The 22180-nt window shown below is 39.9% G+C and overlaps 1 protein-coding gene across 3 annotated transcripts in view; it reads right to left on the bottom strand.

Moving 5' to 3' along the window:
* The window catches only part of gramd4 (GRAM domain containing 4), a 42746-nt gene extending 21293 nt beyond the window's left edge, over positions 1–21453 (bottom strand). For 2 of the 3 annotated variants that reach the window (XM_023350174.1, XM_023350173.1), the window contains exons 1-3: positions 21099–21453; positions 11627–11840; positions 7854–7974 (exon numbers count right to left, since the gene is read on the bottom strand). In XM_023350174.1, the coding sequence (XP_023205942.1) occupies positions 7854–7974; positions 11627–11840; positions 21099–21127 (364 nt within the window). In that variant the 5' untranslated portion in view covers positions 21128–21453. Of the gene's footprint in view, positions 1–7853; positions 7975–8134; positions 8336–11626; positions 11841–21098 lie in introns of those variants that run through there. The other variant, XM_014469579.2, reaches the window with a different exon arrangement.
* Between the last annotated feature and the right edge of the window lie 727 nt (positions 21454–22180).

Consider the following 22180-nt stretch of genomic DNA (forward strand, 5'->3'; position numbering starts at 1 on the left):
GGCCTGCACGCAGAGTGATGGTCGGTGGTGGAAACAGGAGGAGGGCAGTAGAGGTAGAAAGAGAGGGGTGGGGCTTTGCTGGGTGTCCAGCGCACTCAGAGGGCTCAGAATGAGATATTTCCAAACACACGATCTAAAAAAATGATCTAAAAAAACATCTTTCTGAACAACTTTGTAAAAGTATGTCTCAAATCATTTGGCTTTTAGCAACTTTGTGCTGTTCTATAGTGTTCAGGTACACTGTAAATACTGTACAAGATGCTCCCTTTTATCAAAGTGGGCAAACGTTTTCAGACCTGAAAGGGAAAGTACAGCACCGCTTTCTCTAAACCAGTCCAGAGACAATGGCTCCTTTCAGTAAAGGATGGAGGAGGAGGTGGGGGAGGCATTGGTGGTGGGGTGTGTGGGGAGACACAGAGAAAATCAGCCGCTTCACACTGGCCTCTTATTGTTCACATGTACAACAATGTTTGCCAAAGTACTAGTTGACTTGGACAGAACAAGGTTTGGGGCCTCCAGCCAATCTGCAGATCGACAGACTGACCAATGGAGAACCCAGAACGCGAATGGGGGGACGGGGGGGTAGCAAACAAAAAACCAGCTCAAACATTGGTAAGCTAGAGGTTGAGATAAGATGACAAGTGGGCTTAGTTTGTTTGCTCTGCCTAGTGTTTAAAAAGCTTATGGTTGTGTATTTTCAGCTATCAAGGCTCAAGTTAAACTCAAAATGTCAAGAATGTCAGTTAAAGTTCAAATCAAGTCATGACATTTCATAGTTGGATTCAAGGTGTAATGAATCAGCCAGAGGAACTAAAATCTGTGTATGTCTACACAGATATGAGGAACTCAGAATGCTGTTTAGAGATGCGCCAAAAAAAAAAAAAAAAAAAGCTAACTACCTGCCACCAGTTTCTGTTTCTCCGTCACCCTGACCTGACTGATAAACTAGGAGATTTAAGATCTTGAATAAATGTGGGATAAAGGTCAAGAGATCTGACTGGTTTGATGTGTTGGTGCACTTCAAGGAAGAAGAAGAAAAAGGAAAAAAAAGACTCCTTTTCATCACTTCCTGATTAAATGAGGTTTCATTATTGCTTATAAAACAAACCGTAAAGCCCGTCATGAAGAGAAGTGACAGATCCTGTGGACTGACATTTGATTTGGCAATTGTCGACGACGCCCATCGATCAGCGTGTCTTTAATGCTTTTCCAAGTATTTGCAGTTTATTTTCAGTAATCTCCATAATGCAGTAATCCAGTTTGTGCTCGGGCTAAACGAAGAAAGAATATCTTATGTCGTTTAATCGCATCTAGAATTCCTCTGCCTCCCACTCAGACCCAGCTGAATGACCTAAATTTCGCTCAAATTCAAGGTCTTCCTCTTCAGTTTAGAGACAGATTCTCCGTCTACGTCACGGTTGTCTAGGAAATGACAGAGGCACTCCTCCATCGATTGATTTGGGAAGGACGGGAGGTACAAGTTTGCTTAACCAAGATTCACATCAATGGCAGAGGAGAAACGAGAGACCATTATAAACAATCTAGATAAACAACAAGCTAATGTGTTGTCAGCAGGCTGGATATGATCTGTTTATTTGCGAACAGTAATCATATCAAACATTTCATAACATATCTAGCTGCAGTTTCCCCTGCAGAGAACATGAAGATTGAACTGCACAGCTTAAAACATATGCAATAACTATTTACTGTGAGCCCCCTTCTGATTCAGAATGCTTTGTAGCAGATTGATAGATATCTATAGGTTTGTTTGCATCAATAAAAGGTCTATAAATCCCAGACTATTTCTTCTCTGCTTCAGTGGCTCCGGCTGCATTTTCTCATTAGTTGCAAGGCCTTCAACTCTAAAGCTCAAACACACATCATTTACAAGGAGGAGTATTGATTTCCCCTGCAACATTTCTATAAATTTGTGATGCAGGATGCTCCTTAGTCCCACAGTGGCTGTCCAAAAAGTTTACAGTTACCCGATTCCAACCCGTGGAGCAGAAAAGCTGCAATATTTTTTAAAAATCAAGATTTTATTAAAAGTTAAAAAAACTAAGAAAACATCTATTTGGATACACTTTTTGCATGTTGAATACTTCTTGATGATGACTTAGGAACATGATCTACACTTACTGCTGCTAAGCAGAGAGCAAGCACTAAAAATTACAGAGCCAATTCCTCTCCAGCTGCATTAGCCCTTGCCCAGCTGCAGAGCGCCTCCTGTTTGGTGTGTGTACCATGTTCCCCTGCCCAGTTTGAAGTAGGGCAGCGGCTCGGACACCGCATCGATCCGCTGCCGAGTTTAAAGCGTCGCACGCTGACCTTCAATACAAACCAAACACATGAAACGCACGCGACACTTCCTAACTTCATAGAACTGTTAAAAAAAAAATAAGTACAACAAAGAGAGGGTCCGACTACAGCAAAGTCAAACACCTGATGTGCTTTGTAAGATAAAAAATATAAAAAATAGTTACAGCCATGATTAAAATGTAGAGGTAAAGAGAGATCTAAGAGGAGGAAGTCGTGGGAAGCTATGAAAGCTTAGCAAGTTAAGCCGGCTAATATAACGGCATGAGGTGATTTCCACTGGTACCACCCTCTAACATTACACCACCAGCAGGAGGATCGGTTCATTTCAACTCTTTAACGTAGCCGTTTGCACAAAGGGATTCCATATATAACCCGGCAAATTAGCTAAATGCTAAAACCCTTCAATCTAATATTCCAACAGAAAAAATCTTTTAAAATGAAGCCAGCTGGTCTGCAACTGATGTGTGGGCAACTGAATAATTAAGAGATAATTTGTGTTTGCAGCAGTCGATCTTGGTACTTTTTATTTTTAATCACTTAAATCACTAAAGAAGTAAAAAAATAAATAAAAAATAAAGATCAATAATACGTGGGTTAATTGTAATCAATGGCATCCTCTCACATTTCAGATACGACATCTAAACTACATGTTTTATTGATCATGTGCAAGCCCTATTGGAAAAATCTAATCTCTACCCTAGCAGAGACAACATTGTGTTCAAGAGACAAAAGGTTCTGCTAACAACACTCCTCAGTGTGGAAGTTGGTATTTAGAGCAACACTTCCAAAGTGACAAGATTGCCTCTTAACAGCAGAAGTATATAAAATGAGGAAGTCCAATTAAATTCATGTAGTTTGTCGCATTTAGATCAGAAGGTACGTGTGAAGAAATGACTGAACATGAAACCGAAATGTAGAAAGGGGAAGGCAGAAAAAAAAAAAGAAAAAAAAGCAGCAACTGTGACATCAAAAGTCTGTCAGAAGTCATGATGCGTTCAGGCAGCTTTTCTTCGAGTAAAAATGTTCACAAATCAACTAGTTTAGAAACAATCTCAAAGAGAGTCTTCAACTAGACCATCAGTAGCGGAAATTCTTTATGAAGACATGAAAAAGTATACTTTGTTATAAAACTGGTTAATAAGAGATGTAAATTATTTATTGACATGACAAATCTGGGTTTCCCCTCCCCCCCGTCCAACAATTCAAGTGTCTTTCACTACAAACAGTTTAAAATGAAAGAGACTGCTGCACCTTCCCATCTGCCTCACATTATTTAAAGATTAGAGAGCTAAAGGTTGGTTTGAAGTGTCAAGAAACTAACAAACAGTTTCGATTGAGCTTCCGTTGGCCATATTTGACAACAGCGCGCAAGAAACCAAACCAGAGGTGGACATTTATCTCATCTTCACTGATTTATCGTGATCATTTTTTCATGACACTTAAAATCTCCCCAAATTGTCCGTATGTCGGAATGACTAGTTTTACTATTTTCTCAACTGTTTGTGCAATAATAGTATAGTTAAATGTCACATTTGAAAATATGATTAAATGTAGTTACTGTGTGCAGTATAGTGACACAAATCACTTTTATGTGGATGGTGTCCTAAAGAAGCATATTAAAAATGGGTATTGTTTTTCAAAAGATTTATGTCCGTTTCGTTGAAACAGCTATTTAAAAGAGGAGCAATAAACTTGTTTTTGTTGTCACTCATTATCAGAATAGCACCACAAAATATCATAACAAAACTAAGTCCATATAGCGCACCTCTAAACTGAACATTTACTAGTCTTTATGCATTTAAATTGTGTCCGACCATCCAAACAAGTAATATTAAGAATTTATATTTTAGCACTAATCTAAATTCCCTTTCAAATTTAAAAAAAAAAAAAAAGGGGTTGCGGTTTCAGTTCAGAAAATATTTCTAGACCTGCTGGACTCCAACAAACTTCAAACTATAACTTGTTCTTCTAGACATCTAGTCCAGAAAAGCTATTAGAAAATACATTGTTTGCTAAAAGGTTTTGTTTCACACACTTAATCTCTTCAGCTCACACTAATGACAAACTCTACATAAGCGCACAAGTCTGCATCGGTTTGCTGATGTACAACTGCACGTGCCGAGTAGTACTCCATTGTTCATTGGTTGACCACAATATCATAACGCAAGTCGAAATAGACAACAAGGCCACAGGGCTGGAAGCGCTGGGCTCCATTAGGTAGTGAGTCCGATTACATCACCCAGAGACGGGAAAGGAAACGAAGACAAATGGATAACTGGGAAATACGAGAGGGATGGAGAAGATGGAGTCCGAATGAGTAACATCACCTCTGCTCCAGTATTTATTGGGGGGGTTTCGGTTGCAGTCATTGCGCTTCTTTCAAACGTGTGACGAGAGGGAAATGAAAGGAGAACGATTTAACTCAAAGACGATGTGGATGAATGAAGATAAAAGGCAAAGGAAGGTTGGAGGTTTTGTTTAATGGATGAGAGAGAGAAAGCTCAGGCTAAAAAAAAAAAAAAAAAAGAATAAAAAACCAGGAAGAGCTCATGTAGCAGTGCAACAATGCAGCTGGACTTTTTAGCTCTCTAAGAGGCTTTAGAAGAGAGGACATGGCCTGAGGTTTTCCCCGTCACACACACACATTCACTCACCCTGCATCTCTTTCTATCTCCATTAGATATACAGGAACAAAGGGAAAGTGTGTGTACGTGGGCGGGGACGGTTCACAGTCCATTACACACCGCAGCACAACTCCAACTCCAGATTTGTTTTTAACTGAGGAATGATGTAACGGTGATTCCCAAAGATTGTCGCTTAGTGTTAGGAATGCAAGTTGGACGTTTTAGTTCAACTGGACGGGGAGAAAAAAAAAGAAATACAGTTAGCTGTGATTATTTAATATGTCTATGCGCTGGCTTTATAACAGAGGGCTTTTTCCCCCAGACGTCACAGAGCTGGTGTGCTGTCAGCTGCTGAGCTGAATGCAAATCTCATGCAGTCAAAGTGAAACTAAAAATAGGCTGGCAGCAGCACAGTAATTATGCAAAGCCAGCCTCAAACCCCACAAATATTGAATAATAATAAAAACAAACTGGAGTAGTTTGACTGCTTTTGATTGAAATATGCTTTGTGCGTGTAAAAATAAAAAATGGGCACAATAGAGAAACCTACATGTGAGGTTTGAATCACGCAAAACAAAATCTGATTATGGCACAAATCATAATGTAACTACACAGAAAGCTGAATAGAAATTTGACACAAACCTTTGAAATGCATCCACTAACTGGCTTAGAGCGATTAAACGATGTTAACATCAGACATTTCTTGTGAACACTGTTGGACTTTACGACGGAATATTAAGGACATGCTATGAAAAAGAGTAAAGTCAAAATAATACCAAAATAAAGTAGTACAAGAATAATACTTGTAACATTGATACTTTATTCTTGTAGTTTATGAATTTATTCTCGTAATTTTTTTTTTCTTAGCCTAGCCCCAATAATAGGTCATGCATTTTAAAGTCCTGCTGCTGATGGTAATCTGACACTAAATACTTAATATATTAAGTATTTCCTTATTTGTAAAACCATGAAAGTATAACTTCACAAGATGCTCAACATTCCCCAATATACAACTGTTGTAAAATTGATTTGTTTCGTTTTGGAGTTCTCATAATATGACTTTACTCTCTAAATACGACTTTATCCTGATGTAATTTAAACTTTATTCTTGCAATTCTTCGACTTTATTCTCATTATTTCGACTTTATTCTGGTATTATTTCAACTTTATTCTTGAACAACTTTCTTCTCGTAATTTTATGACTATTCTTGAATTACTACCACTCTATTATGGTAATTTTATGACTTAAATCTTGTAATACTCCATGTAAAACCTCGTACACACTTCAGTTTCTCCAGACCGCCAACATCTTTCCATAGCTTTTTAATTAAGACCGATTGATAGCGTATGCTTGGGATCACAGAGTGCGTTCCTGCTTGATAGCATCGCAAAATCTCCAACAATTAATTGTAGAATGGGTAAACTGATTAACCTCGGCCCAGCAGCTGCCTGCTTCCAGAATAATTTCAAGGTTGCCAACACACAACGACCAAAACAGGATGCCGGAGTCCGACCCAGCATCAGATTACGCCGTCATGGAAGCTCATTTGATCTCTTGTGCTCATTTGTTAGCACATCGCAGGGCTGAACAAAAAGATGGGACTGATGGCAAGCATTACAGAGCGCTGTGACATTGAGTAATAGTTGTTTTTACTCAAAGAAGTGCAAACAATGCGACTGTCAAACCACAAAGCACAACACAAGATGCTTCCACTTTAAAGCAGACAGAAACGCGTTCATCTGGCTGATGCCGACAAAAACCCCTTCACACGCGCTCATTGTCACACTGCTTTGATTTTAGAGAAGTGAGGAACTAGTAATGTCAGCAAGACTTCTGGAGCCGAGACGTTCATGCAAATGGAGTCGGCTTCCTGCTGCAGTTTGCATCAGACACCTGGACTAGAGGCTCCGTCCTGCTTTAGCCTACAGGAACAAGCCTGAAGATGTATGCACAGAGAAGCAGGGCTCAAACGATTAATCACTGTGAATCAGTTATTCAAATAATCGTCAACTAATTTATTAATCAATTAATCGCTAACCAGACTCAAAAAAGGTTATTTACTGGAAAAAAAACCCCCACATAGCTGTATTAAAGCACAAAGTGTACAAAATATGTTTATACACATTTTGCAATTAAGATGAGAACATCTTTGTCTGTAAATATATTTTACCACCAACTCCTCAAGTGTCAAAGTTTTAGCTCCACCTGGTTCGATATCGGTAAAAGAATGATATCCTATTGCATTTTAAGCACTGAAATGTTTATTTTCTCAATTACAAAAGGAAATGAATTATTTGTTTATTTGCATCTTTTAATACTGCAGTAAGCAAGATTTACAAAAATATGTTTTTTCCATATTTGCCAACACTGTCAGCATATTGTGACAGTATAATATGAGACAGGTAGCTTGGTGCTGTCAATTAATGTTGATCTGTGCTAATGTTAGAGAAACAACTCATTGTTACAGGAAAACTATTCATCCGCCATCATCGGTGGCTATGCTAACTAGCATTAGCATTTGTGGCAGGTTATGTTGTGGTGAACCAGCTGCAGCGAAGCAGAGAGCAAGTAGTGAGGTGGGCATGCGAATGGTTGACAGCACTGAGACACTCCTCCTAGCTCTGATTGGTTGTTTCTGACCGAGTAGTGTATTTCTGTAGTTAGTACTGAAAGCCCTGGCAGAAGGCAGAGGAGCTTGATTTTTTTGTCTCATACTGTCACAATAAAAAAAATTTGTGAAAGTTACACGCTGCAGCTTTAATATATTTCTTGATATTATATAAAAACACTTAAGTGATTAAAAAAAACTGTAGAATTGGACAATTTTTTAAATCCAATTAATAGGAATAAATCGACAGAATAATCCAGTAGTTGTAGCCCTATACGTGTGTGTGTGCGTGTGTACTCACGTAGGAAATGTTTCTCCAATAAGGCAATTTCCAAGTGACCTTTGACTTCACTGAGGCGTTCCGACTCCGACCTCTGGTAGTCCTGAACGGCAGCTGCCATGGTGGGAGATCCCGAACCAGCCTGAGCATGTTCACACACAAACACACACACAGTCAAAGATAAGTAAAATCCAAATAACGATAAAAAAAATTTTTTAAAACGTAAGCACTTGGACAGGAAAAGCCTACATGACCCAACGCACACACACACACACACAGATCAGCACAGAGCCATGACTCACACCAATGTTTCCTCTCCAGGTTTAGGACCAGCAGGAGCGAGGAAGAGGAGAATCCCCCGCTTTCCCCCCACGACTATTGCACTGATGACTCAAACCGTTTTCAACCCTGACACACACAAACACACACAACAAGCAGGCAAGGTGGAAGCAGTGAACGGCAGAGCTGGGAGAACGGGTGATGCAAGGAGCAGAGAGATGACTGTGCTAGTGGAGCATGAGCACTGCAGGTTGAGCAACTACAGCGAGGGTCCTTTAAGACTTCTGCCAAACACACACGCGCGTGCGTGCGCACACATCCCCACACACACGGACATGCTGCAGCAGCTATAAGCTGAACGCTCAAACCGTTCCGGCTGCAGTCGGAACGGTTTTCCCGTTTAGATGCACTGCAACGTCTCAAACTGATAAAAACGAGACGTAGAAGGGAAGACGCAGCACGAAAAAAGAAAGGAGACTCTCGGGATGTTAGCTTAAGGACAGCTTGAGCGCCCTTAAATAAAGAAGCACTTGAAGGAAATCAAACAAGAGCGTCTTCAGTAATCGTAGGGTGTGAGACAAATGAAAGAGGAAGCTGAAAACATGGAGGATGATGAGGGAGAGGAGGAGGAAGCTCTGCTGCATTATCGGCTCGGATTTTGCCGGTCTCTGCGTCATGACGACGATATCCACAGATGGTAAACAATCACACCTGCAGGATGTTTGATGCCATCATATCTCCCCCCAGCTGGGTAGCACAAGTAGGTCGAGCGCTGCCGACGTCACAACTAATGATCATCGGCGGGTCAATTATTGCCTATCCGCTCTTCCTCTTAATGATGGAGGCCGAAATTAGCCTGACAGGACCGTCATTTCTCCTTCGTTTGATACAATCGGACACATCTGTGTATATATAAGCATGACTGCTGCTTAAAAATCAACATGCATCACTGTTAAAATAATACCAAGTGAAACTGAGGTCAATATTGTAAATTGTGTTATAGTAAAATCCCTAGTTTTCAAAACGCAAAATTTGGATTTGGAATATCTTGAAGACAGCCCAGATTATTCCAATAAACATTTCCAGAGGCCAGTCTGGGGGAACCGGAACAATCTGCTTTGAATTCAGGACACTCCGAGGTTTCTCTGATTTACTCTCGTCCCGTCTCTGACAGGATGAGAGTGGGAGTGAGATGCGTCGAGGAGCAGATTTAATCCACTTCCACGCCTGCTCTGAAGGCATGTCCTGTTTAATGAACAGCTCCCCCAGCGTCCACACAGCCGGATCTTCAACGTGAATGTTGCCACCGCGACCAGGATGAGGGAATATCCCCAACAAGAAGAACAACCTTCTTGTGGATCACATGGCTGCCATACAGAATGAGAGAACATGTCCTACTTTATGGCAGAAAATGCCCTCTGGGATCTCACAAGATTCTTTACATACAGTTTCTTCTTTGGTGTGCATTTCAAATCTGCAACTCTTTCAGGGTTTCCCCAGCTTATTATAAGCCTGGCAGGCCACCAGGCTAAGAATCATTTGTTTGTTTATTAGAGGGTTTCCTGTACAACAGCAACTGTGGTAGCAGAGACAGGTTAAAGAGTCTCTTTGGTGAAATGGTTGGAAGCAAGACATCAACATAGTATGGTCAGTGTGTGAACCCGTAGGGAGCCTGAGGTCAGGTGATTTTGTTTTTTTGAAGTCACTGGAACTCCATAACCACTGCACTAACAACTTTAACGAATAAAGTGACAAGTCACTGATAAAGGACAAAAATAATTTTGGACACTTTAATTAGGATGAAACAACTGAAGTGCAAAAAATGTATTTTTACTTTAATTGTATTCAGGCCTAGTCAGAATACGCGCGTTTCCGTTTTAGGTCTGGACGTTGTTGGGGTCATTCCAACCCATGAACTTATCTTGATTCCATCATGCCATTGCAACTGTTGGAGGTTTAGTTATTTTTCCTGCTAGAGGGTGAACTAGTACTTTGCAGCCTCACTCAGCTTTATTCCAGGATAGCTCTGGATTCCCATCAACTTCCATGAGCTGCATCTCTCATGGCAAACTGCAGATGGGATTTCTTCTTTCCACTCTTTTTGATTGCTTCTCTGATTAATGATGTCTACCCAACCCTGTGAATCAGTTTCAGCTGACAGGAAAGTCTTGGTAGATCTATTAACTAATTAGGTGACTTCTGAAGGCAACTGATTGCACTTATTTGGAAATACAGACAGTGGCATTTTCCTGCTACATTATGCCATTGTAGCAGATAAAAACCAAAAACAACACAGTACAGTTTGCAAATGAATGTTTTATTCCTTAATTAACCAGTATAATTATTCTAAATCAAGCCTAATGTGATCATTAAAGTCACAGCAGTAAGTCCATTAGTCAAAGTGGGTGAGCTTGCATGAGCACCAGCTAAATAAGTTTGTCATAAAATACACACACTTGATTCTTCCCAAAACCCACGTGGTGTAGATAGAGTTTTAAACCTTAAGGCATGTTTTAGTAAAATGACATGTATGTTTGAATGCGTGTGTCCTGGCGGAGTTGAGTGCCAGCTTCGTCTATTTTGGGGTTTAGCGCGTGACTCATCACTGCTCTGATGAGGGCGATGTCTTCCCGGTGCTTACAAAGGCAAATCTTACTGCATCTCTAGACAAAACACACTGCGTGACAAGCTCAGGGGAAGATATGAAAACACACAGCAAAGTGGAAGGAAAATGAGAAAATGAAAAGTTTTTATGTTTCCCTTTTCAGTTTAAAACATTTCGGGAACTTTTCTGTCCCTTCAGTGAACTAAAATTTTCAGGCCCATATTCCACCATATGACGTTCATTTGATATTAAAGTGAAGAATTTCAAAAGGAGGAATCCGATCCACTTGGCTTCCAGTGAGGAAGTGATAAAAAACAAAGTACTTTCAATTTGAACATCTTTCTATCTGTGCGAGCACACGATGACGACAATGTTGGTAATTTTAGCCGCCAGCAGGGACAGTTTCTTCCACCCACCTAGATGCAAGAAGAGGGGACAACCAGGAGTTCAATCCTCTGACGTCAAATCCAAGCCTCCATGCCTCCTTCGCCCCTTTTTTCTGGTTTAATCTCATCTCTTATATTTTTCATCCCCTTCCTGCTTTCTGATATCTCCTCATCTCACGGCTGCTCCTCCTATTTCCTCTGTTGCTCACAAGCAGATTGCCATCTCGGTGTCATGTCCACCATTAATCCTGATCACATTCATCTCTCTTTTTCCGCTTTTATTATGAGGACCTCTTTTCTTCGTCCTCGTTTCCTTCTCATGTTAGTTCTTTTATCTTCGGGGAACAAAAACAACATCCCTCGGGTGAAAGAGCATGTTTTTCCTCTGGAGAGGAAATGCTCCATTATAAAGGATAGAAGCTTTACTCCCATGGGTTGTAATAAAAACAGCCTTTCTTTTGACTTCAGCCAGCTAAATAAAAAAAAAGCAAACTATCGTATAAAGATGAGAAACAGCCACTCACAGGGTCTCGCAGGACGTCCTCCGTGTCCCGCAGAGCCGCTCGGGGCTTCGGCGGCACGTCGTCGTTACATTCGGTGTCGGAGGCAGGCGGCGACTCGCCCAGATCCGGGAAGTCGTCTCTCGACCTGGGACCTCGGAAGCGGATCTTGTCCAGGCGCTTTAGCATGGTCAACACCGCACACCTGGGCTTTACCTTAACATGGCGGACGGCAACCCTGTGGGTACGTGAAACGGAAGGAAACAGACTGTTAACAATGATCCTACTTTGTTTTGTTACACTTGTGAACCACACCACTGCTGGGTTACAGTAGCCAATCAGCAGTTTGATCCTAAATGGAGAACACAATAAAAAGGAAAAAAACACAATGAAAGAGTTATTGCCTAACAGAAGTAGGGCTTAGTAGCCCACTAGTGCTGGTCAATATGGTTCAGAAATCTAAAAAATTTCACACCAAATGTGATTTTAAAATTATCTTTTTCTCGGTTTATCTACTAAAAAGGAAACTACAAATAAAATGGTTTTACAAATTGGCTTTCATTTCAATCATCCCTGCAGTTACACCAGAAAACAAATACATGAATATAGTCACAAAACTAGCAGAGTAAAGAGGCAATTTTACAAAAATGTCTAAAGTTACCAGAAAAAATTGGAAAAAGAAAAACAAGCAAACAAAGAAACATTGTAGTAGTTTATCTAAATTCAAAGTCCAAAAAAATAGAAGATGTGAAAAAGCTCACTGCTTAATTTCCAAAAATATAATTCTGAAAAGCCAAAAAGTAGATTAATTGGTTAAATTGTTTTATCACATACCCCTAATTAGCACCCTTTAAACATTTTTTTCCACATTACAACCAAAATCGTCAAACATCTTAGTATTTCATGTGACAACACAACAGTGCATCAAGTGGAAATATATTGATCCAAGGTTAGGCAAGAGTACCATTTCCCCCTTTAATCCAATAACATGTTCTTCTGCAGACAACGCATTATAGCCCCCAATCAACCAACTCTACCAGGTGTGAAAAACCTTACACTGCTTTGATAGTCTACCAAATAAAAATGCATTCTAGTTTGAGGTTGGATATTAATACTCTTCCAGAAACCACAATCACTGGAACCCTACAAATGCCATCAGTTCACAGTGAGCAGCACTGTAAGCTCTTTGAAACCCTTTTCACCTTTACTAAAAAGGTCCAACGGGGTGACGTAGTGAACGCCGTAACCTTTAATGCTCTTTCGGTTTTAACCTCGTCCCTGCGGGGTTGGCTTCCCCCGTTAGCCCAGACAGAAACATGGGATGATTACATCTCGTTTCTCTTCTGGCTGCAGCGGATTTTATGACCTCAGATTGATTTAGCTCCCAAAAGTAAAGCTTTGGCCAAAACGCTGTGCTGGTGTCAGGAGCCTGATGACAGCTCACAGAGAGTGCGCAGGCAACTTTTAGATTGCAAAAGACAATTGTGCTTTCATACATACTGTAAATGTGACAATATAGCGATGCAAATCGAATGTAGGTTTTCTTTAATGAGACTTGACAGATATACGTATGATGCTTTCCCAGATGTGAGCAGCCGTCCAAACATCCGCGTTGTTTACCTAATGCTGGGATTTGTCCATTTGGTGAAGGATTAGGAGTTGCTCTTTGTATAATCCTTTAAGATTACTTAATCTGCTTGATTGAGGACTGTCACACAACAATATGACAAAGCTATATCTGAAGAAACAATCTGGAGTGAGAATAATGCTACCTGCAAAACAGAGGCCAGGCATTATATCTTGGCTTTTCTTTATTAACAAATGATTAAATAGTTTAAACAAATTAGTAGGACTGAAAACTTTTTCCATTAAGGACGACAATTGAAATGAATTGAAGACCTGAGCAATGAAACGGTTTTAAGAAGTGAAATAAAAAAAACTCAAAAAAACTGCAGTACTTTTAAAGATATCATGAATTCTTAGTTAAGTTCTGAATATTGATGTTGCACAAGAAATAAGCTTCCAATAGCTGTAAGAAAGAAATCAATAGACCCCAGAGGTGTGCAGAGGGCCATTTCCTTCATCAATATCCTTTCTATGTATGTTTTGTTTTTTTACCTCCATGAATTCCCACAGGATTTTGCTTCACTCTGATTGATCTCCCACTTCTACGATCTTGGTTGCCAATTATGGTACTTATGACTAAAAGCAGAACCACAATGATTAATCCACCGCTACTCTGTTGCGTTTCTAATTTATGTGCAGAGGAGCCAAGGCAGAAATGTTTGCTCGATACTCGATAGGAAAATTAAAAGTAAAAGAATAATTAAATGTAGAATTAATCATGTAAAACAAACAAAATGGCATGTTTACAGACATGGCATGTTTTTCATTAGATGAGATTTGTAGTCTCATCTAATTGGTTTGGTCTAGGGCAGCTGAATGTCTTGTTCGTGGACAAATCTGTGGAATTTATTGCCAAATATGAGTCTTTCTCAGACCACAACCTCCTAAATAACCAGATTTCATTTTATATTTAAGGAGGTGGGCATTGAATACAAGTAATAACATTGGCCATTTGGGTGGATACCCACTGCCTTTAATACCTACAGAGCTAAATGGGATCCATAAAAAAATTAAATAAAAATCAAACTGAACAAAATAATTACATAAACAAAAAAAGCTGAAATAGAAAAATAATTCTGAAACTGAACAAACAAGATTTGAAACTGAAAAACAATTTTGAAACTAAAGAAAGAGGTCAAAACTACTTCTCAGACTCAAAGTTATTCTCAGTTTCAGAGAAATTCTTTTATTTCAAATACTTTATTTTTAAGCAAACTTTACGGCACCAATTTAGCTTCATAAATACACATTAAATAAGCTGAAAATGACTTTTTAAGTTTATTATTTAACAGGGACTACATGCTAACAACACAATAAAACCTTAACCTAGTTTCCATTTGTAGTTCCAGAACAGGTCAGCTAAGAGTTTGAAATCATACAAATTACATTCAATGTCCACACTTACTCTGCTTCCAGTCTCTAGACAAATTTATTAAATTACCACAGTGAAACCGGGACTAAATGTTATGATTTCAGATCTGAATTTCAATGCCGACATGACCTTGCACAGAGCAACAGAGACACTGTAGGGGAGAAAAAGGGTCAGAAAAAAAAAAATGTGGGAAGAGGTTTCTATTCGACAATTTTTCACACAAATATTAAGTTTCCGCGCGCCACCCACATGTATGCAGAAGTTACAGACGACTGGCGGGTTTGTGTTTCCTTTGTAGAGGGCTGAGTGGAAAGAGCGAGTGTCGGGTTAAGAAAGACTCTCCACCGGTTGTTAGGACACCTGTCAAAATTAAACACGTTCCCGCGACAACATTCGTCTCTTACCATCACTAAATCAGCTCTGGTACTCAAATTTGTTTAACTGAAATATATTAAAATGCAACATTTATTCTTTCAGAGCATGACGCATGTTTTCCACTCCTCTCGCTCATTTATTCATTTTCTTTTCAGACATTTATTCCGTGCTCCAGAACCATTTCCAAAACAGAAGGCATGAATAGACGTAAGGAGAGGACAGGAGGAGGAGGAAGAAGAAGAGTGGGTCTCAGCTCAAGGTCTGATCACTCTGAATGCGAGCAAATAAACAGCCCTTATGAGTCATTTGCTTCACTAAGTGCAAACAAAAACCTTTTCCAAACACCTTCACCTCATCGCAAGTCGCTGCTACTTACACAGAAATGATGACGTGCTTAGAAAATATACGAACAAATGAGCCCATCAAAACAAAAAGTGGGGGGGGAAACAAAATCAAAACAAAAAAAAAAACCAGTGTGAGCTGGTAATGTTTGTATCTGTGATCATTAGTCAGGGTTGAATAGCAGTACAAGCTCCCTCTGCATCACTGATACAAGCTTAATGTCCTGTAGCAGAGTGGAGATGTGCGAGTGTCTCCGAGTAATCTTCTGGTAATAAACCCTGAAGCTTGAGGTTACTCTCGGTCACAATCGCTACTACAGCCGATCACGAGACGGTCACTGAGCCCTGGCCTGCTGACCCGCGATTAATGCTTCTTAGTTGTAGTTTTAGCAAAAGGTTTACAGTCGGTGCAGGAATCTCCGAAAAACTTTCAAAACTGGTGTAAGTCTAGGTAAGTGTCGTTAAAGTGTTGTAAGTTTACTAAAATCCAGAGAGATTTTGGAAAATGAAAAATGTGATATTTCAATTACTGAGTGTTGAAATTTTAAGTCAGAAAGATGATTTGACATAATACAGCCGAGTTGCTCCGTTTCATCCTTATATGATTGAAAAAGTTGAATATGAAAATGTTTGCGGCCTTATAGACGAAGCACTAGAAAATTTTTGAATCTAGAGAAATCGTAGTCGATAAATCTTTGATCAATGTCTAAAATGTACCAATAAATGTTCATAAAAACAGACAGAGAAGGTGCAAGTAGAGCCGTCTTAGATTGTTATGTACCGTATTTTCCGAACTACAGAGTGCACCTCACTATAAGCCGCACTCACAAAGTTTAAAAAAAACAACAACTTGGAAACGTACATATATAAGTCGCACTGGGCTATAAGCCGCTGGTATCTCCACCGTGCTCAATTTTCCACAAGGACGCAGCGGAGGGCTTAATAAAGGAAATATTTAATAATAAATGTCCTATTAAGGACGCAGCTTTCCGTCTCCAACGCCGAACCGTGAATTCGTTCACGCCGAGTTTACGTGCAGCGGCTATCGATCTGTACTGCCAAATCGATAGCCTTCAACTTAAAAGCGGCGTAATATGAACTTCTTCGTGTGGTTTCCATGATGAGGGGGTATGAGTTTGTGAACGAGATCATTTTCTGAAGGTAACAAAGAAAAGACCAACACAAACAGTCATTTTGGAACATTTGAAAGATTCCAGTATTTTGTGGTTGCTCTAAACGGAGACATTTGTGGCTTTTAGCGTTGATAAACCACTCTGTTCACCGTGGCAAGAAACTCAGTTTCAAAATGAGGAAACTAAGTGAATAACCTTTGTATATGTGGTAAAAGTGTTCATTTCCATACAGTACAGTATATTAAATAAAATAAAACTTCAGCTCTACTCCCACCAACATGAAGCCAAGATTGCATTTTTGGCTCTACATCCATCTCAGGAACAGCACCAATGCATTTTTTATAAGACCCATTACATTCACAGCCTCATTCTGCAGCTCATCAGAGAATGGACACTTTTCCTTTGGCTTACAATTTCTAAATAACGTCATTATTATACAAGGATGACTTTTACTGCCTTGTGGCCTTGGTTGATTACTTCTACAGCACTTCCCAAAAATATCCAATTTCCTAAATTTAATTTTTCAACATTTAAAACATGAAGTTTCTCGTAGTTTAAGACAAAAAAAAAACTTGCATTTTTTTCTCAGCTGGATAGCTACATTAAACGTTAGAGCAAAGCATTTTCACGCGTTAGACGGAATGAGAAAAAGTTCAGAGTAATAATAATTTTGCTTGTATAAAAAAAAAAAGAATATAACGCTATATCCAACCATAATATCCCTGTTGTCATGGTTATCGATAAAGTCTGCATGCAGGAGAAAAAGTGAAAGTAAAGCCAGTGAACCAGCAGCCTTTCTGTGAAAGCGGCTGTTTTCCAGGACATTAGGCACTCATCTATAAGTGCCTGTTGATCAAAATGCCACACTGTAGCGTTTCTGCTCTGCTAAATTTTTCGTCTTCGTCCGTGACGGTTGGTCTCTAAACGATACAGGCAGTGTCTCGTCTGTGGAACCGCGCTCACCTTTTGCCCGGTTTCATAAGACACTCAGGCACACAGAGGGATTAGCATGACCTTTAAATACCTCAGCTGCCAGCATGGGCATGAAATGCTGTTTGATTCACTTATAATAATAATAATTATTATTTTTAAAAAGCTATAAAGTTGTAACAGATGGTCAGAGGGAGAGTTATTAATCAGCTGTCACGCTGATTAATAACTGAGATAAAGTACGCTGCTTATATAAACTTTCCAGACTGTGTGAGAACCCTGGTTTTCATAAAAGGCATTAGGAGGTTGACCCAGGGTCACAAAGACGGAAAAAAACTCATTCTGAAGCAGTATTAATGGCATGACCAAGAGGAATACTTCAGCTTTCCTGCAATACAATAATGTAAACCTCTGGGCAAAGCGTGCAGATGGCTGCTCAAACCAAAAATGGCTGGACATTTGCCTGTCTTTTGTTTTCTTAAACCACTTTTCAATGTTCAGAGTTGCGTTCTGGTGCACAAGGAATGACATCACTCCAGCAGATCGCTGCATCGGTGCACAGGCAGGCAGAGGAGAGCTGCTGAAGTAGGAACGACTCCCACACGGTCACGATCGTCGCTTGGATGGAACGGGATATTTCTCCTGAGGGGACAGGCAGAGGGAGACGAAGGACAGCAGACTGGTCCTGTCCTTGCTCTGCTCACACAGCTTCACCCTGCTGCTATTATCTCACTGCGCTGTTGCATAAACAATCAATAGATCCTCGCCAATCGGCCCATCTGGCCTCTCGTGAAACCGGTGATCGACTTAAATCAAAAAGTAATCAAATTTGAACTCTTGCGTAAGGCGACTCGGGGACAGGAGGTAAACACAGTAATGGGTGTTTTGTTTTCTTTTGACCTTACAAGATCAGAAACTTCGCTTTGTGGTTTTAATGCTGGAGTAAACAACAAAGGACGATATGATAACGCCAACACTTCTTGTTTCATTCGTAATCCTGGTTGCTGGCAGCAGCTGTGCGACCTAAACCTTGCAAAGCAGAGGCAACCACAGACATGCTGTCCGTTTACATAAACACCATGTGTGGCTCTTTTACCCTGGCTACATGTTTGCTTAGGTTTTGTACATGAACGCAGTCTCTCTTTTCTTCCTGACCATTTTGTAGGAAAATGACGTAGGAAGTGCAAAGTGTTGGCTACCTTTAAAATGTTTTCCTTTACTGGCAGTTCCTGTAGCATCAGCTACCAGCATCCTTACTGAAACACTGGCTGCGTTTCCACTGACCCTAAAATGGCACAAAATGTCATTTAGAAAATAAAACAGAAAACCTTCATGTTTTTCGCTAAAAAGGTGCTTTTGAGCTTTAAACAAGGTTTCCCCCCCAAAAAAAACTTGCTAAGCCTGTTGCTCGGAGCGCTAGGACAGTCATCCAGCTGGCCGCCATGTTTGTGAGTTAAAAAATGTTTAAGGTTGACAGAAATTTCAAAATATTGATAGTTATGCATTTTTGGACGACTGGATGATTAATACCTAAACACCAACTACAAAGTTTTTTAAAAAATGCAATAAAATAAAAACACCCAAGATAAATTAACAATGCTAAGCCTGGTGGGGGCACAAATAAAGCCTGGTGGCCCGCCAGGCTTACAATATACCGAGGGAAACCCTTCGTAAAGAAATGCATGTATTTTGCAAAACTGCAATAGAAATACTTTTTTATTGCACGCTAGTTTGTATTCGGCATTTATTTTTACTCCACTAGAGGGCTCACAGTTTGCCATGCTATTGATAGTTTTGAATCAATAGCTCTGTAAAAATTGCTTTAGACAATTTTTCCAAAAACGCTGCATGTATACGTAGCCGGTCCAAATATAACAGACTTGTTGCTCCAATGGCTGAAAAAGTTGACGTCTCCTCTGATGATGAGCGCTAGTTCTGTGTATGAAATATGAAGATGTAAGTCTATACATCTGCCGCCATGTTCTTTTGTCGACTTATCACGTGGACAAGCTTTTCACATGTGATTTCAATTGTGTTTCTGATTTAATGGAAACGCCACAATTTTAATTTTTTTGCGTACATTTGTAATGGAAATGCAGCTACTGACAAATAAGTTCCAGCATCTGATATGCCGCTTTGACAAAAGGAACCTGCCAATAATTGTGACTGTTTCTAAAAACAGTCATTTCTTAACACTGAAATATAATGAAATGAAATCTTATTTTTCATCCACAGTGCAATTATGTTACTGTAATTAATTTATTTTTTAAAGATTTCAATCTCCACTTCTTCTCAAAGCGAAAAAAATATAATTCCTGCTGGTTAGAATTCATGTAGACTTTGAAGGTGTGAGTTACAAAAGGTATTTTCTGTCCTACTTTTTCCTGTTCATGTAAAAATAAGTTTACAACAAAAAAAAGGTAAACACTTCAACACCAGCCAGTAAAAGGAAATTGCATTGCTCAACTGCTGCTTTGAATCACTAGAAAAGATCACACGCAATTAAGAGGCTTTTAAGTCCCATCTCTTGCATCTTTTCTCTAAATATAATCCACATGTTGACCTGTTAATCACCTCGCTATTGTTAAGCTCGAGTAGATGTTTAATACATTTGTGTCTGTACGCGTTTCCTGAAAGGTTCGCTTCAGATGAGGTGGCAGGTGGCGTCGGATCATGAGGATAATTGTGGAGGTCATGCCCTATGAAATGCTACACTGGATATGATTTATATAAAGAGCAGGCGTTATGAGGAAACGAGTACAAGTGAAAAGATTAAGAGGCTGTACTACCTTGTTGGGTTTTATAGGCCTGCCTCTCTATGATCACAGTTTGCAATGTCACAAAGCAACTACAATGCATTTTAGAGGAATTTTGTGCAAAGAATAAAAATAAAAAATAGGGGGTTTTTTTACAAGCCAAAAAATATAATATTTTACATAATTATACTTAGCCTGCCTGAATCTTTTGGAGCCCCCAACAGGTCTTCCCTGAACTTAGCTACTTCTAATATCTGGTCATTTCCCCCGTTATTTCTGATAAAAAGAAATAACGTGGCAGCATGATGCTGCCACCACAATGTTTCACAGTGTATCCAAAGTGATTCTTCCACATGTTCTCAGAGCTCCCTGAATGGCCTACAGGCAAAACTGGACTTCGTGGCTTTCCGTCAACAGTTGTATTTAAGCTGAAATTAAATACACAGGTGGCTTGGGAGGGGGAGCGTCAACGATTATTAGCCACGTTGTGTCATTTTATCAATAAATTCCAATGAAGTTTGTAGCTGACAGAATGTTAAAGGAGTAACAGTACTTTAGCCAGGAATTGTTCATTGATTTTCACGTCGAATGAAGGCTCAAGACGCCATAGACCCCTGGACCTGTGCCTGGTGGACCCGTTAAGTTGTCCCTGGAGGGCTACGGCTAGCGGCGTTAGCTGGGCCGATATACCTGCACTGTGGGAAGAAAGTCACATCTGTTTTCTTGGCAAATGAACTAAACACGACTTTGAAGTTAGGCCCGAAGTTAATTTATCACTGTTTTTATTGTTATTCGGCTGCACGGGAGAATTGTTTTTAAATTTTGAAGACGCATTAGAAGAGGCGATAACACAAACAGTCGGATATAGTTACATTTTAAAGATTTTTCATTATTATTATTATTATTTATTATTATTAGCAAACTGGCTGTAGTGTCGCAGAGAGATGAAATATATTTCCTTACCCAGCACGTAAATCGTAGCAAAGTTTCATGAACACTGCGATTCCCTCCGGTTCTGCTTTTATCCTTCCGTACACCTGCTGCTGCTCCAAATTAGCGTCCGTCTCTCAGCCTCACGACGACGACTGCTTTCTGGGTCCCTCCATCCCTGCAATGTCCGCCGCGCTCTCCGCTCAGCACGGTCCAAAGGACTGTATCCTCCTCTGCTTGTTGCGGTTAGACGGACAGGCTGATCATTAAAACGGAAGAAATACTTCAAAAATTTTTTTTCCAGAAATACCAGTTGCGCCGTTAAGACCCGCTGCTTACAGAGACGAGCCGTGCCCTGCTCTTTCTGGTTGATATCACAGAAACAAGCGGGGAGCTGGGCCGAGGAAATAGCGTCAGTGCCGTTTTCTTAAAGGGGCCGCGGCTTATTTACGGGCGTTTCGGGGGCGACAGGATGTGAGCAGCGTCAGCTCTCTTTAGCACCACCTTGTGGTCGCTACTGTCATTTTGCTCAATCATAAAACAGGTGGTTAAGCAGAGGACTGCGATTTAACACTGGAAAGTCATTAAAAAACACGTAATTACTATGATGATTACCCCAGGATGTGTTTTGGTGGCAGGTCCCTTTTTAGTCTTCGGAAATCCAAAGTTACAGCGTTATTTACAGCGTTAAATACATACACAACAGTATTTTTTAATAATTTGGACTTAGAACTACCTTAGATTGGGGCAAATATAAAAACACAATGGGTAAAAAGGAAAGAATATAAAAATACTATCTTTTTATCAATTGCACACTTATAAATTCTTAGAAAGATTAAGATCAATTAAAGATTAAAGAAATCTTTAACTGATTCGTAGGACAGTAACGGAGAAAGTGGGTCCATCAGATAGTTTCCTGGAAGAACTACTGCAGGGTACAAACCTGTTCTGGGTATAATACAAAGTTCTTGTTTTCTTTTCTTTTTTTACTTTCCATTTTGTATAATAATGATCCCTCTTCTCCGAAAGCACCCAGGGCGCCAAACAGGTTAGAACCGCCCCTGGACCCAACAAATGGATTAAATGTAAATTTACTTGAGCACAAGTAGCCTTGT

Source organism: Xiphophorus maculatus, chromosome 17, assembly GCF_002775205.1.
Source record: "Xiphophorus maculatus strain JP 163 A chromosome 17, X_maculatus-5.0-male, whole genome shotgun sequence".
Lineage (NCBI taxonomy): Eukaryota > Metazoa > Chordata > Actinopteri > Cyprinodontiformes > Poeciliidae > Xiphophorus > Xiphophorus maculatus.